Source organism: Bombyx mori, chromosome 23 (assembly GCF_030269925.1).
Source record: "Bombyx mori chromosome 23, ASM3026992v2".
NCBI classification, from domain to species: domain Eukaryota; kingdom Metazoa; phylum Arthropoda; class Insecta; order Lepidoptera; family Bombycidae; genus Bombyx; species Bombyx mori.
Genome location: NC_085129.1, coordinates 20,528,153 through 20,543,159, shown reverse-complemented (window position 1 = coordinate 20,543,159; position 15,007 = coordinate 20,528,153). Strand labels below are relative to the sequence as shown.

General features: G+C 42.7%; 1 protein-coding gene across 3 annotated transcripts; it reads left to right on the top strand.

Moving 5' to 3' along the window:
• The first annotated feature begins 920 nt into the window (after positions 1-920).
• LOC101742733 (DNA-binding protein Ets97D) lies at positions 921-15,007 on the top strand. Of its 3 annotated transcripts, none has more exons than XM_012690230.4 (11): positions 921-1,164; positions 2,792-2,890; positions 4,129-4,250; positions 4,601-4,754; positions 5,678-5,834; positions 6,515-6,640; positions 7,399-7,472; positions 8,321-8,400; positions 9,597-9,735; positions 10,663-10,816; positions 11,258-15,007. In XM_012690230.4, the coding sequence occupies exons 1-11, from the start codon at positions 1,026-1,028 to the stop codon at positions 11,370-11,372; spliced, it is 1,359 nt and encodes a 452-aa protein (XP_012545684.2). In that variant the 5' UTR covers positions 921-1,025; the 3' UTR covers positions 11,373-15,007. The 3 variants fall into 3 exon arrangements, with proteins under 3 accessions (XP_012545684.2, XP_004925983.2, XP_012545685.2); XM_004925926.5 differs by having other exon boundaries at positions 934-1,164; positions 9,600-9,735; XM_012690231.4 differs by having other exon boundaries at positions 940-1,164; positions 4,146-4,250.

The window sequence follows — 15,007 nt, the reverse complement described above, 5'->3', positions numbered from 1 at the left end:
TTAACACCGCTGAAAATCAAACCAAATTGCTGAACATAATTTCTCGGGTTTTTAAAAAAAACACGCAGAAGGTTCAATAAATTGCCACTGTCTTACTGGAACATTAATACATCTCATTTCATTCCATTTCAGTAAACTACATTCCAATGGATTAGAAGTTCAAATATTTGAACGTATATTCTTATCTTCTTCTCTCTTTATGGCGTTTCCTTTTAGATTTCGCCAATGTCAAGTGTATTTAATACTCTGCTTTCTATAGCGGGCTTCGTGAACGAGCAAGGTCACAGATATTCACTAAGAATTAAGTGAGTAGCTAAGAATGTTTGATGACAGGATCTCTGTTGATTTACCTAAAACAATATACATACAACATATATATACAGGGGTTAGTTCGATAACAGACAGACAAACTACAGCTTAATATTATTATGGTTAATGAATGAACTAAGAATATAAACGAAAGGGGAGTTGACAAGGGAAAGAAGAGATTTGAGATCAATGGGGCGAGGAATATCAGGAGGAAGGAGATCATAGAGGGAGGAAGATAGACGAGGACAACTGAAAAACATGTGATTTGGAGAGCCTTCGTCAAGACCACATTATTTGAACGTATAACCAATTTTTTTGGGCAAGACTGGCTTTTCAATTGATTTCAAAAGGCTATCATCATTAATTAAATTTATCTATCTAATCTAAATTGGGTATACTGCGATAACCCCAAGAGGAGAAAAAGCCACGTTGTGGGAATATACAGAATATATGTATGTCCGCAACCAGTATTGTACGCAAATTAAAATTTTTCGTGCTGTGTGAAGAATCTTCTCAACTATTTTGTAGGCACAGATAATTTTATTGAAACGCACTAGGAAGTGTCAAAGTGTCAAACAATAATGACATTACCACTGACATTACTGAATATTGACAATTGACATTCCGGCACTGCTCGCATTACGCGGAAGTGCACTCTTTGTTTCCTTTTCCTTAAATTTTCAAAACAAGAAAATTTTGAACTTAATTTTCCAAACATGGAAGTAACAGATTTAAGTGATATATTAAATGTGAGATCCATCAAAATGGAAACTAGTGACGTTAGTTTCGATGAAACAAGTGCTGTTAGTGATCCGATGTCGATTATACCTCAATATGTTACCGAGAGTGATTTAGGTTGGTTGCTTCCTTGTCCAACTAGATTTAAAAAAAAACAATTAAATTTTTAATTCTATAACTCCGAAAATAAACATATGGAATCCAATAGAAGGAATTTTAAACAATGCGTCATTAGGCGGACTGTATTATTTATTCAACTTCCATATTAGAACTTGATATGAAATCCCTAGTTTCAAATTTATATGGAGAATCTACTTTATACCTAATTAGAATGTAAATGTTGACAATTCAATAATCTTGCATATTAATAAACTGGCTGATTAAAACTTTATTTAAAAAATTCCTCGTTATCCTAATAATACAACTTACATTAAACTTTTCATTATAATTCATATTTAATTATAATAATTTAATAATAAATTTTCATACTTTGATTATGACAGTGACACGTTAGAAGGACTAAAAACACACAAAACAAATTAAGTTGCTAATTTGCATCCATTAATGGAATAAAACTCTCAAACTTACGAGAATAGAATTTGATAGTGGCCATTTCATCCTACGTTTTATGGTGTAGTATTCTGATACTTTGTGGTATACACAGGTTTGACTATGATGGCCACAAGTATAGAACGCTATGCTGCAGCACTTGTAATCTTCAAGCTACTCTTTAATATGCCATCATTGCATCATAGACCAACTCAACTTCAAAGAGACTGCACAAAAATCTTGGTTTCGCTATCCTGATATTATTGATATGAGATTGACTCAAGCCATATTAACATACATCATGTGTGACTATTAGATACTACTCCCAAAGCTGCATTTAGTTTTTTAAATATGCAAAGAAATGTGTTAAGAAATACATTAATAGATAATTAGGCTGTTGTTTGCACAATACAGTAAAATCTTTTATCACGAAGTTGATAAGGACCATACAGTATATACAAAAAATATGTACCATAATAGTACACAAGAAATATATAAATGCCATAAAAAAAAGTTCTTGATATAAATCAAGAACAATTTTTTTATAATATAATACAGAAGCTTTTCTATGGGTTGGGAAAGGGGTAGCTTAAAAAAGCCGTACTACGTAATTTCAATTATTATATCATATATAAATGGTTCAATCATTTATGAAATAGTATTTCCAAATAAAATAATAATTAAACTAGGCACAAAACAAAATAAAATTTTATTGCACAAAAAACAACACTCAAAAGAGGATGTCAATAAGAACAATATAATTTACTGTTCAGTATTTGAATTGTGGAGATTCTTCTTCTTAGTCGTATACTTCATTGCTGAAGGTCGTATCCCTGAAAGGCCTTCATGGCTCTTTGTACCATCAGCTTCCATATCGTACGGCTTTTGGTTTCTCTCAGGGCGTTCGTAACAACGAGCCTGGTGAGTGCGGTTACCTGATCTGACCAACGGTTTGGTGACTGGCCGGCGGGTCTTTTCCGTTTTACCTTGCCCACCACAGCCAATTCCAGGTTGTCTGGTGGCCGCCGAGCAATATGACCAAAGTAACCAAGAACTTGTTGGTGGCAAATCGTAGACGGTCTCATTTCTAGTTTCAAGGTTAAATGTAATAAAAGTAGCTTAGATTATATCATGTTTAAAGCAAACATTAATGTTTTTACATTACAAACATTAATTGTTTTAACAATGATTTCAGGATTGATGCAGACGGGTAATGAGATGTTGCCCGCACCATTAGCTGTTTTCACTGATACACCAGACGATGAAGACACACTACAGAGCAACGAAAGTAGTGGTTAGACATATTAGATAGCATTATTCTTTCTTCTACCTTGTTCTCTCATTACTGACGAGTGCGACCACACATATTAAAGTATTTCCATAAAGATCAGTCTGCTGCAAGGTGCCCCCAACTATTCACCTTATCCCATATTGTTGGTTCCCTACCTTTGGCTTGTTTCTCTTCCACTTTACCAAGAATGAGAAGCTTTTCCACACTTTGCCTTGGAGACCTCATTATATGCCCGAAAAAGATGGTTGCACTTAATCGATGATCTTAGCAAATAGTGGAGAGAAATAAATATACGTATGTAAATTGATAATTATGTAAGAATTTTTCCTGTCAATTTCACAACCAAATTTGTATATGAATGATTTATTGACATTTCTCCAATAGTCGAATAATACAGTGTCATAAAATCAGAACTGAAAAAATGCATATTTTCTGTGGTCGTAAGTAGTCTGTGATAAGAACGATTAAGAAGGAAAAAAATTAGAATACAATTGGATATATACCTCAAGATTAGTATTAGCATTCACGTCTATATCATAACTCCTGGTACATGCTATCGATTGGCCAGGAAACAAAAAGGCGAGCAGCCTTGTGCTACACTACATATCTACAGTCAGACTAATATTTTCTTATGGATGTCTTGCGTGAAACTATACATCCGTTTACATCATCTGTCAGATTATCTCCAGGACTCTCTCCTTCACGACGAGGATCTCACTCCTCATTCACGTACAAAGGAGGCTATGATAGACACAAATTCGCTATTCCACCATCTTCATCGTTAGGAGGATATATAAGAACGGTAAGGGGCACCGTTAGGAGACTATGTGAATGGTAGGGGGCGTCGTTGGGATGGTTTATGAGAACAGTAGGGGGCGCTGTTGGGAGGATATATAAGAACGGTAACGGGCACCGTTAGGAGACTATGTGAGCGGTAGGGGGCGCCGTTGGGACGGTTTATGAGAACAGTAGGTGGCGCCGTTAGGACGGCTTATGAGCACAGTCGAGGGCGCCGTTGGGAGGATATATAAGAACGGAAAGTGGCAACGTTAGGAGACTATGTGAGCGGTAGGGGGCGCCGGTGGGACGATTTATGAGAACAATAGGGGGCGCCGTGGAGAGGCTATATAAAAACGGTAAGGGGCACCGTTAGGAGACGGATTGTTTATCAGAACGATAAGGGATGCCATTTCGGGGACTTAACGAATGCGTTAGGGCTAACTGATCAATGTAAATTTCAGAGGAAATTATTGTTCAGTTAATGGACATCAGAACGCGGCTCTCCCGTCTACGGGACATGCTCGAGAGGAGGCTGGCGACAGATCTATCGGACTACACGTTTTGGTTGCAGGACGCTAAAATGGTGAGAACGAGAGAGAATTATGTTAAAGTTTTGAAAAGGAATCCTGTTGTATGTTAGCTATCGCCAAACCACTGGTACCGGATGATTCTGTTTATCATTCTATACCAGCACACAATTCTGACTTCACTCGTCCCTCGAGCATCTGTCAAATTTCTAGTGTTTAATTTTTTTCAAGGATTTTTTGACGTGGTAACTAAGGCCTTTAAGTCATGTCTGATTTTAATTTATATTCTTATGAAAAATTATCCCTGACCTCACCTACCCGTCCGCGCAAAGCAAGAATAGCCCCCTAAGCTACCAGCGAATAGATAGGGGAAAAACTAGGGCACATGCTGATGATGTATTTCCAGTTGGAGAACCACAAGACCTTAGTGGAGCAGTGTATCCGGGGCGAAGGCGTCGTCCAAGTGAACATACAGATTAAGGTGGCCGAGAAGAAGATAAACATACTAGACGTCCTGAAGCCTGATGAGGAGGTGGTCCAGCTGCCCAGGAGGCACGCAAGTTAGTGTGCACATTGTGGTAGACAGATTTATCTGCGCATTCTAATAACAATAGAATTGTCTAAGAATTTGTTTGGGTGTTTGTTGTAACCTTGTACCGATTCGGATGAAAACCGGCCCATAGATAAACCATTTTCTAGAGTATTAACTTCTTAAGTATTAACTTAAGATACTTAAGGTTGGCTTTACACGGCATTGTCCTGCAAAAAAGAAGAAAACCACAATAGCACATACTGAAAAAAAAAGTTTCTTTACATTCACGCGCACTAAGTTGCACGCGTAGTGTTTATTTTGTTTCATTGATAACCGGTGGCCCGGAGGCCTTTCCAGTTTTATTAGGACAGGTGGGAAAGCAAGGGCTCAGCCAGGAGGGGTGGGATTTGCTAACAGCTACCCGAGCGCCTCCAAAGGAGACCTAACAACAAGAGCAGCTGCTTCGCGACTGAATCTACTACCGGATCGGAAACGATATGCTGTCTCTGTCGCGCTTCGGTGCTTAAACGGCAGTGACGTCATAAACTGCCATCTTTATCACCTCACTCTCAATTCTTGTTCGTATACTTTGAGAGGATTGTGGAGTTTTATCCGATCATCGTTCTCGTCGAAACCGTCGGTTGCGACGAAGGGCTCGACGAGTAAATTAACCCACAGACACAGCCCACTGAGTTTCTCGCCGGATCTTCTCAGTGGGTCGCATTTCCGATCCGGTGGTGGATTCTGCGAAGCACGACTCTTGCTAGGGTTCGTGTTAGCAACGTCGTCAGGTTTGAGCCCCGTGAGCTCACCTACTAGTTAAGGTTACGCTGAAATAGCCTCTCAAGGCTCTCAGTTTAGGTACAAAAAAAAACAAGTAGTTTTATTCGTCTCAAAGCGGAGGTTTTGAGGTGGTTCGGCATCAGCTGCGAGTAAAGTCTGGCTCGACAGGCCTGGATCTGGACGACACGCTCTCGCTGACCGAGGAGCAGGGGGAGGGCCACGCCGCTGACCCGGGGCACCCGCACGCGGCCGCCGTCAAGTGGGTGGTCGATGCGCAGTTCAAGAGCGATCACCGCATCAGGATACCCGACGACCCGGCTGACTGGTAACTAAACCTTCCCTTCATACTCAGTCTTTCAAAAAAAATATGGCTTAGATCCTGGTGTTAAGTGGTTACCGGAGCCCATAGACAACGTAAATGTCGCCACCCACCTTGAGATATGAGTTCTAAGGTCTCAGTATAGTTACAACGGCTGCCCCAACCTTCAAACCGAAACGCATTACTGCTTCACGGCAGAAATAGGTAGGTAGTAATGGTACCTACCCGTGTGGACTCGCAAGACGTCCTACCACCAGTAATTACGCAAATTATAATTTTGCGGGTTTGATTTTTATTACACGATGCTATTCCTTCACCGTGGAAGTCAATCGTGAACATTTGTTAAATACGTAATTCAAAAGTCCTAAAATTCCTGTAACGTGATTTATGGATGGCCTCTAATCTGGCGGTATTCGGGTGGGGCAATTAAGGGAGTCATCAGAGAATGGACAGCAGCCTTCTCTGAGTGTTATACCAGCGCATTGTGATCATCAATCGACATTTGCTGGTGGTATTGGTGTCATGTCTCTTTGAAGGGCGGGGAAGCCGATATACCAAACTCGAATTTCAACCTTAAGTCTCGAAGGGGGCTTTAAAGCCCGGTAAGCGCTTTACACGACGGACTCTGAGCTTTTTCAAGCACTTATGCAATTGCTGGATGACAATTGGAACTCTCGTCTCTCCAGGTCGGTGCAGCACGTCAAGCTCTGGATCCAGTGGGCGGTGAGACAGTTTAATTTGACCGGGATAAAGCTGTCAGACTGGAACATTGCCGGGACGGGACTGTGCACGATGTCCAATGTGGAATTTAAGTGAGTCACGACATCTTGATCTCTGTTCTATTCATATAACGCGTTCTCATGTTACGCTACTTCGAATTACGTGAACTCGTATAGCGCGATTTCTAATTATGTAATTACATATAGCGCGATTTCAAATTTCTTGATTTCATATAACGCGATTCCTAATTACCTGATCTCATATAGCGCGATTTCTAATTACTTGATTTCATATAACGCGATTTCAATACATGACCTATTCAGATAACGCGGGGATTTCCCTCGTACTATTTCTGTACTAGGAAGTTTATGATAATACAGTTCATAATGTATACCGCGTCCCTATGTACATGCGTTCTTCTTTGTCTCCGCCTTATCCCACTAGGTGGGGTCGGCACAGCTATTTTTTCTATTCCATTCTCTTGTATCAGCCGTCATCGCAACACTCCTCTCTCTCTCTCTCATATCGTCATGCACACACTCCACCCATGTCTTCTTCGGTCGACCTCTTCCCCCTCTACCTTACACTACCATTTCCATACATCTCCTAGTCACTTGCATCTTCTCTCTACGCATCACATGTCCATACCACGTTAATCTATGTACATGCATTGTGTTACATTATAAAATCATATTTATTATATTTTTCTATAAAATTATTATTATATATTAAATGGGTTCGTACGGTCGCGTTACGCTAGAAAGCTGGTACAACGCGGAGCCAATATACCGCGTTGTATGGGGGTTACACTTTTCATCTCTTTTTGATGTTTCATAATGGTTTATTCCAGGGAAAAGGTGCCGTCGGATCCCGGCGACCTCTTCTGGACACACTTTGAGCTGTTAAGGAAATGTAAATTTATCGGTGAGTTTGCAAATGTTACGGGAATCGAATAGCTGTGCACGGTCAGCAGCAGAATAACACATTGATATATTTGAAAAGATTTTTTATAAATAATGTAATTTAGTTAAACATATTCTCAAATAATTAAAATAAAACAAAGTATTCGCATTGACGAGTGGCACAGAATTGATTTTATTTAAAACCATAGAACAAACAAAACATGTCTACCGATAATGCAAGACAGATGGCAGCACTAGTAATATATTGTGTAGATATTAGACCTTTAACAATAATTAATATTGTCCAGAGAATAATACATTAGATTTAATGTAATTAGATAGTAACTTATATATCCGTGTGAGTGTGTGTGCGCGCGGTTGTGTGTTTGTGTGTGTGTGTGAGCGTATGTGTGTATTTATATACACATACAAGGTATTTAGGCATCTGTTCAGTTGTTATAATTTTTCTGTATGCACCTGTGTTAAATTGCAATCCAGATTGTTATATTAAATATTTAAACTTATAATTTATATGGTTGTAACTTGTTTTGGTGCATTAATAAAGAAGAAAACATGTTCGGTATTTCAGTTTACATTTGAATGCAAGTTTTTGAGGGAGCAAGCACACACAGAGAGAGAGAAAAAGAGAGAGAGAGAGAGAGAGAGAGAGAGAGAGAGAGAGAGAGATTGATTTTCTTGCATCATTCTTTAGGGCTTCGCTTTTTCGGAGATCGGCTGGAGCTTTAAATTGCTGGTAAAGTTTGCAAAACTGTCGCTTAAATCAAACAACAGCCTTTCTTACACCCCTCAATGTATATTTTGTGCTGGTAATATATAAATGTTTTTTTTTTTTTTTTGCAATATTTCCAGCCGTTGTCCAGAATGAGGAGCAGCCGCCGAAGGATCCTTTGGAGCTGCATCAGTCGGTGATCAAGAAACGACCCAAACAAGTAACCGGAAAAAATTATTTAATTGTAAAAAAAAGCGTGGGGTGCTTTTCAGGATATTATCAAAATAACCCTTCTACTCATATCTGTTCATAAAATATTTATAACTACTGATACCATGCATCCCATGTTTTTTTTTTTTTTTAAATTAAAATCATTTTTGCTTACACTATTATTAAATCAAATTTATTAAAATTTATTTTCTATTTTTTACTTGGATTTTCTATAAAAGCGTATTTTGTTAGTTTCTTTAAACTATTATTTATTTTTAATATTGTCACTGTTGCACTCGTTAATGGTAACTCTGAGTTGATCAAACATTAAAAGTGAATCAACTGGATAATTTTTGATTTTGTAACTCTTTTAGAACTACTTGAATAATACGGTAATTTTATTCGATATATTTTAAATCTCCCTGTATATTTGGTTTTTCTAAAATATTTTTTGCATTGTGAATGGCAATAGAACCAGTACTGTTGAAGTTGAAGTTGAAGTTTTAACGGTAGGCAGCGGCTTGGCTCTGCCCCTGGCATTGCTGAAGTCCATGGGCGACGGTAACCACTCACCATCAGGTGGGCCGTATGCTCGTTTGCCTACAAGGGCAATAAAAAAAAAAAAAAAAAAAAGTTGTTTAGAACATATTTAATTTTTTCGAAGTGTTGAGCGTATTAAAATGCTGCTGTAAACCAAGTACCCCATCCTGTAATTACTGGTTGCGGAGGCAGTGGTAGGTCAGGATATACTTTTAAACTCTTTACTCTGTTAGGGGCTTTTAGAAATACTTTTTTTAACATTTTCTACTAAAATATCGACATCTTTATATTCTGATCTATACACGATGAAGAGCATGCGTTAAACATGTCACATGTTTCATTTCAGGTAAATATTAGCGTAGATTGATATTATTAATACGTTTTTCACCTTTAAACACAGATTCATGTTAATTTCAAAATTCCGGAACAAATATCACAATAAATATTAAGTTCCGTTATTTTAGAGGCATATCCATATTATCCTCTACGTTTGACGTCAACGACATTAAATCAATCTAACTATTCCGACCTGCACTGTGGTGATTATAGAAGTATATTAGTCTTTGACTACATAACCATAATAGTGTACAAACTTATAATTTCAATTAATCATGGTCGAATTTCGCTCACCGGACGACCATTTGTATTTGGGATTCTCCGTTCCAGCAGGTCGTCACTCAGCAGAGCGACGAAGACGCCACCACTTACGTCACCAGGAGTGGCAACAACGGGCAGATCCAGCTGTGGCAGTTCCTGCTGGAGCTGCTCACCAGCGCGGAGTACTTCAAGATCATCAGGTGGCACGGTGAGTGTCGGACCCCCACGACCCCCTCCCCCCGCCCCCCGGTCCCCGACTGTTATTAATCATTTGGTAGCTGTTGGGACTTCCTTTTCCTTATTCCTTCCTCAATCCCCTATCCACGCCATCTGTTGACGCTAAAAGAAAAACAACGCGTGTGAAAATGGCGCGAAGAGAGTGTGTAAAAAAACTAGGTGCCCATGCAAAAACAATAAACTTGTGGTTTGTTGATCAATCAGCACATATAACTCTCGCCAGTGAGAAAATTGAATAGTGCATCAACGAACTACGGAGTGAGTCCTAAAACTTATCCTTTCGCAGTCCCAAACATATCTAAATTCAAAACAGTAGCTAATAAGCGGTCAAGGTTGTAACTATACTTGAGACCTTAGAACTCATATCTCAAGGTACGTGGCGGCTTTTACGTTGTAGATGTCCATGGGCTCCAGTAACGACTTAAGATCAGGTGGGCCGTGAGCTGTTCCGTCTATCTATGCAATAAAAAAGGCATCGTTTTTTAACGTTCTCGATAGCGTAAAAGTTAACTCAAATTTCTATGCATTGTTTGATACAGTCGAGATTGGGATCTCACGTTTCACAGTAGATGCGAGACGCATTCACGTCTATAAGCTATTAGTGACCTTAGTAAATTAGTCGGTGGTAGGACGTCTTGTGAGTCCGCGCGGGTAGGTACCACCGCTCTGCCTATTTCTGCCGTGAAGCAGTAACGCGTTTCGGTTTGAAGGGTGGGACAGCCCTTGTAACTATACTGACACCATAAAAAGCTTAGCTGAGTTGGCTGAGCTCGTCCAACTATTAAAAAAAAACGTTTACCGCTAGAGGCGTTGTTCCACCTCCATACAAATCTGAGTTAACTTTTACGCTATCGAGAACGTTAAAAAAGCTCTCACTAAGCACAGCGGTCTGGTGCAGGCACTGAGGGGGAGTTCAAGCTGCTGGAGCCGGAGAAGGTGGCGTGTCTGTGGGGCGCGAGGAAGCTGAAGCCGGCCATGAACTACGAGAAGCTGTCGCGGGCCCTCAGATACTACTACGACGGGGACATGATCGCCAAGGTCTCGGGGAAGAGGTGCGGAACCATGCGTCGATGTAGACTCGCTCAGCTAGGCTCGGTTCGGTGATGGCGCGCGGACGTCTCATAGAGCCCATGGACATCAGCACGTGAATGGTTTAAGTCTCGATAAAGCGACTTGTGGGTGGGCGACCTCACAGTTAAGTGGTTACTGGAACCCATAGACATCTACAACGTAAATGCGCCACCCACCTTGAGATATAAATTCTAAGGTCTCAAGTATAGTTACAACGGCTGCGCAACCCTTCAAACTGAAACGCGTTACTGCTTCACGGTAGAAATAGACAGGGCGGTGGTACCTACCCGCGCGGACTCACAAGACGTCCTACCACCAGTAAATCGTCCTTCGACCAGCATCACTGACTGGTTCGCGACAGACGCCCTGTAATATCCTCATCAGAGAAGTCAAGGTCACAGTTTGGATTAATTGCGTCTCAGGTTTGTATACAAGTTCGTCTGCGATCTGAAGCAGCTGATCGGGTACAGCGCGGAGGAGCTGGCGCAGCTCGTGAAGGAGGTGCACGACTCCAGGACATGCCAGCTGGACAGATAATAGACATGACATCGACAAAAAAAAATTTTTTTTCTTCAATAATCCAATTCCTCTTGTGACACCCCTGACGACCGCCACCGGATCCGCCTCAACAAAATAAAAACTATATTTTTTTTTTGTTAAATTATTTCGCTGCCGTGTCTGTTAGTCAAAAAAAATTATTAGGTCTATGTTTAGACGAAACGGAAATAAAGTGAAGTTTTTTTTAAATGCGAGGATTGGGTCATGGCATGTTTTGGTGTCGAGTGTTAGCTAGAGCCCGTGGACATCGGTCATGTTGATTTCCCGAAACATTAGTCCAAAGTCTCAGTATAGTTACAACCCATAGAGGTCCTACCGCTAGTAAGAAACCACTTGCTATTATGGCGCCATCTTAATTTGCTGTCCTTCAGTGAACACTTTTTATTATACTGAGATGGTTCTTCTTACCTCTACCCTTTTTTTTTTTTTTTTTTTCGGGTAGAGGGCCGAACCTCCTACGAGGTCCCCGCGCAAAAGGGGCGCGCGGGGTATGTGAGACTCAACGATCTGCATGGTGTTGTGAGCAGACCGCGGGCCCAAGGATTTTAGGACCCACCCACTAAACGACTCCCCTGCACTCTTACACCCGACGTCCGATCCCCTCCGAGGTCAGAACCCGGATGAGGTAGGGGGGCTACCGCAGTCAACACTACAACCAGACGGCGCGGCTCACCCCAAGGACGCCCAGCCGACGGAGCCTTCGAGGCGAATCGAAGGCTCTGAAACGTCGGCCGTCTCGGTACGGCAGCCCGTCGGGCCGCCCAGACGGTGCCGCTGGTGTCCCGGAATACCCCGCTGGACCAAAACCAGCCTGCCGGGTCGGGACGCGATACACCGTCGACCGGTCGCTCTAATCACTCCACGGCGGCGCGCTAGAGTGCTGGTAGCGCGCCGCGCGGCCTCACCCCCTCAGGTCGCCCCTTGACCTTCACCGGGGGGAGGCCGCCACCTACAGGGGCCGGGACGTACGGGCGTATTCCCGCCTCCGGCCCCCGGCTCGACGGCGACGGATCGGTGCGGAAAGGGAAGAGCTCTCCCTCTCTCGCTCCGCCGCCTCCTTCTGCGATATGGTGGACTCGCAGAAGTCGAGCATCGCCTTCCAGGACGCCTCGCTGCCGAGCATCGTAGCCACGACGCGCGGCAGCGAGAGGTCCTCTCCAATGACCGCGACGAGGGCGGCGCGTTGCTCGTCAAATCCAGAGCAACGCGCCAATGCGTGTTCCGCTGTGTCTTCCTCGTCGCGGTCAGCGCAGTGGTGGCACTGCGCCGTCGGTTCCCTTCCGGCTATTTTGAAAAGGTACCGGCCAAAACAACCATGGCCGGTCAACATTTGCGTCAGCCGGAAGGTGAGGCATCCGCGGTCGCGGCCCACCCAGTCCGCGAGAACCGGGCGGACCGCCTCGACGGTACGGAGGCCGGCCGACGGGTCCGCCAAGCGGCGAGACCACGCCTCCAGCACGGACCGCCGAGATTGGAGCCTCCGCGCTCGAACTACTCCTTCGCCGGGGCGCCCTTCCCCCCTAGAACGAAGGTCGCTTCGCCACCGGTAATCGGCAGCGAGCGCCTCCGCCTCCAGGTCCCAGGGTGGCGCCCCGGCGAGCAAGCACGCCGCCTCGAAGGAGACGGTGCGGTATCCTCGGATCGCCCTGACCGCGATCGCGCGCTGCGGACGTCGCAGCGCCGCGACGTTCTTGCGGGTCAGGGCGTGGCACCATACGGGAGCCCCGTATAGTGCCATCGACCGCACCACCCCCATGTAGAGGCGGCGCGCCACCTGATCGGGACCCCCGACGTTTGGAAGCAGCCGGCTCAAAGAGCCGGCCGTCGCCATCAGTCGAGGGCCCAACTTCGCAAAGTGAGCGCGGAAGTTCCACCGACCATCCAGTTCGAGGCCGAGGTACCGAAGACCGGTCACCCCGACCCCGACGCGGACGCCTCCGATCACGAGGTGGGCACCCAGAGGCGGCGCTCGTCCCGGCCCGTGAAACAACAGGGCCTGGGTTTTGTCGAGCGCCACCTCGAGTCCCAGCCGTCGGATCCTTGTGACGACGTGTGCCACGCCTGCGCACGCCAGACGGGCAGACTCCCGGTAGTCCCTCCCCGGAGCCACGACCAACGTATCTTACCTCTACCCTCCTAAGTCTAGGGGCACTCTTTTTTTTTTTTTTTTTTCGTATGGCAATAACCTTCTTGCGACGCCATTGCTGCCAGTAACGACTTTTTAACAAAGTTCTTCAATTATGAAATAATAATTCTGTTGTATGAAAAATGATACGCCAAAATGAGACTAATCGATTTGGGACGAAATGAAATGAAATGTAAGAAGAGATGAAATAAACTATTCCAGGGACGTAGTATCAATATTTTTAGAAACAAAAAAAAGTTATCAATTATAAAAATAATTACAAATAATCATAAACTATTAGAGTAGGATACTAAATTAAGAAGGAAAAAAACACTTCTATACGTTAATAGTAATAAAAATAAATCGTTGAGATTTTGAATACTGCATATTTTTTAATTACACCATTCACGAAAAATATGAAGTCGTTCAACTCAGCACACTTGACTCTGTTTAAAACAGCTATATTCATATCACTTCTACTTCCTACACTAAGGCCATTTCGGTGAGTCTTCCGACAATAATACGCTGGTTATAGGCGGACATTTTTTCAATTTGTCCCATAAACAAAATGGTGCTTTTTACTTCTACCCTCCATTTCTAAGGAGTTATTCCAGCTACGCCCTAACGGGTAGATGATCACACAGGCTCAACTCGAGAGGGCTTACTAACACTAATCCTAGCAAGAGCAGTGCTTCGCTCGATCTACCACCGGATCGCGACCCACTGAAGATCAGTGTGCTTAGTGCGAGTTTTCTAACGTTCTCGATAGCGTAAAGGCTTCGTCAAACAGAACGCGTAATTAGCGCGCGTCAGAGCGCTACGCTATGACGCCGGGATGTGTTACGCTCTGACGCGCGCTAAGTACGCGTTCTGTTTGACGAAGGCTTAAAAGTTAACCCAATTTTGTATGCAGTTGGGACAGCGCCCCTAACGGCAAACGCACGCAAACGATCCCATTCCATATAAGTATGAGCTAACTTTTACGTTATCGAGAACGTTAAAAAACTCGCACTAAGCACAATGGGAAGTATCATAAGTCAGTGGGCAAAGCAACCCTCTAAACGTGGCATAAATTATTCGTAACATGGGAAATAATTCAACAATAAATGAGTCGACTATTATCAAAGCCGGCAATGTGACTTTTGGACAATTATTGGTAAATCAGAAAAACGAATTATTGACTTTGTATTCCATTGGCAGTCACAAAACTCTTCTGAACGACATCTTAGATAAATAACAGGTTAAGTATTAACCTTTATTTAATGCAGGTTTTGAACCGTATTCTTTGAAGGAGACGATTATATTCAAATCAATCTGTATTGACATATCAATAACATTTTTTTGTCCAAATGCACAGATTGCCACCTTTGATAATAGACGACTCAAATATAGTTTTAAGTATAAAAATGCGTTTCAAAAAAGTATTTTATTTTGTAAATATGTACCTATAAATGATAATAAATGTTTTTTTTTTGTTACTGCGAAATAA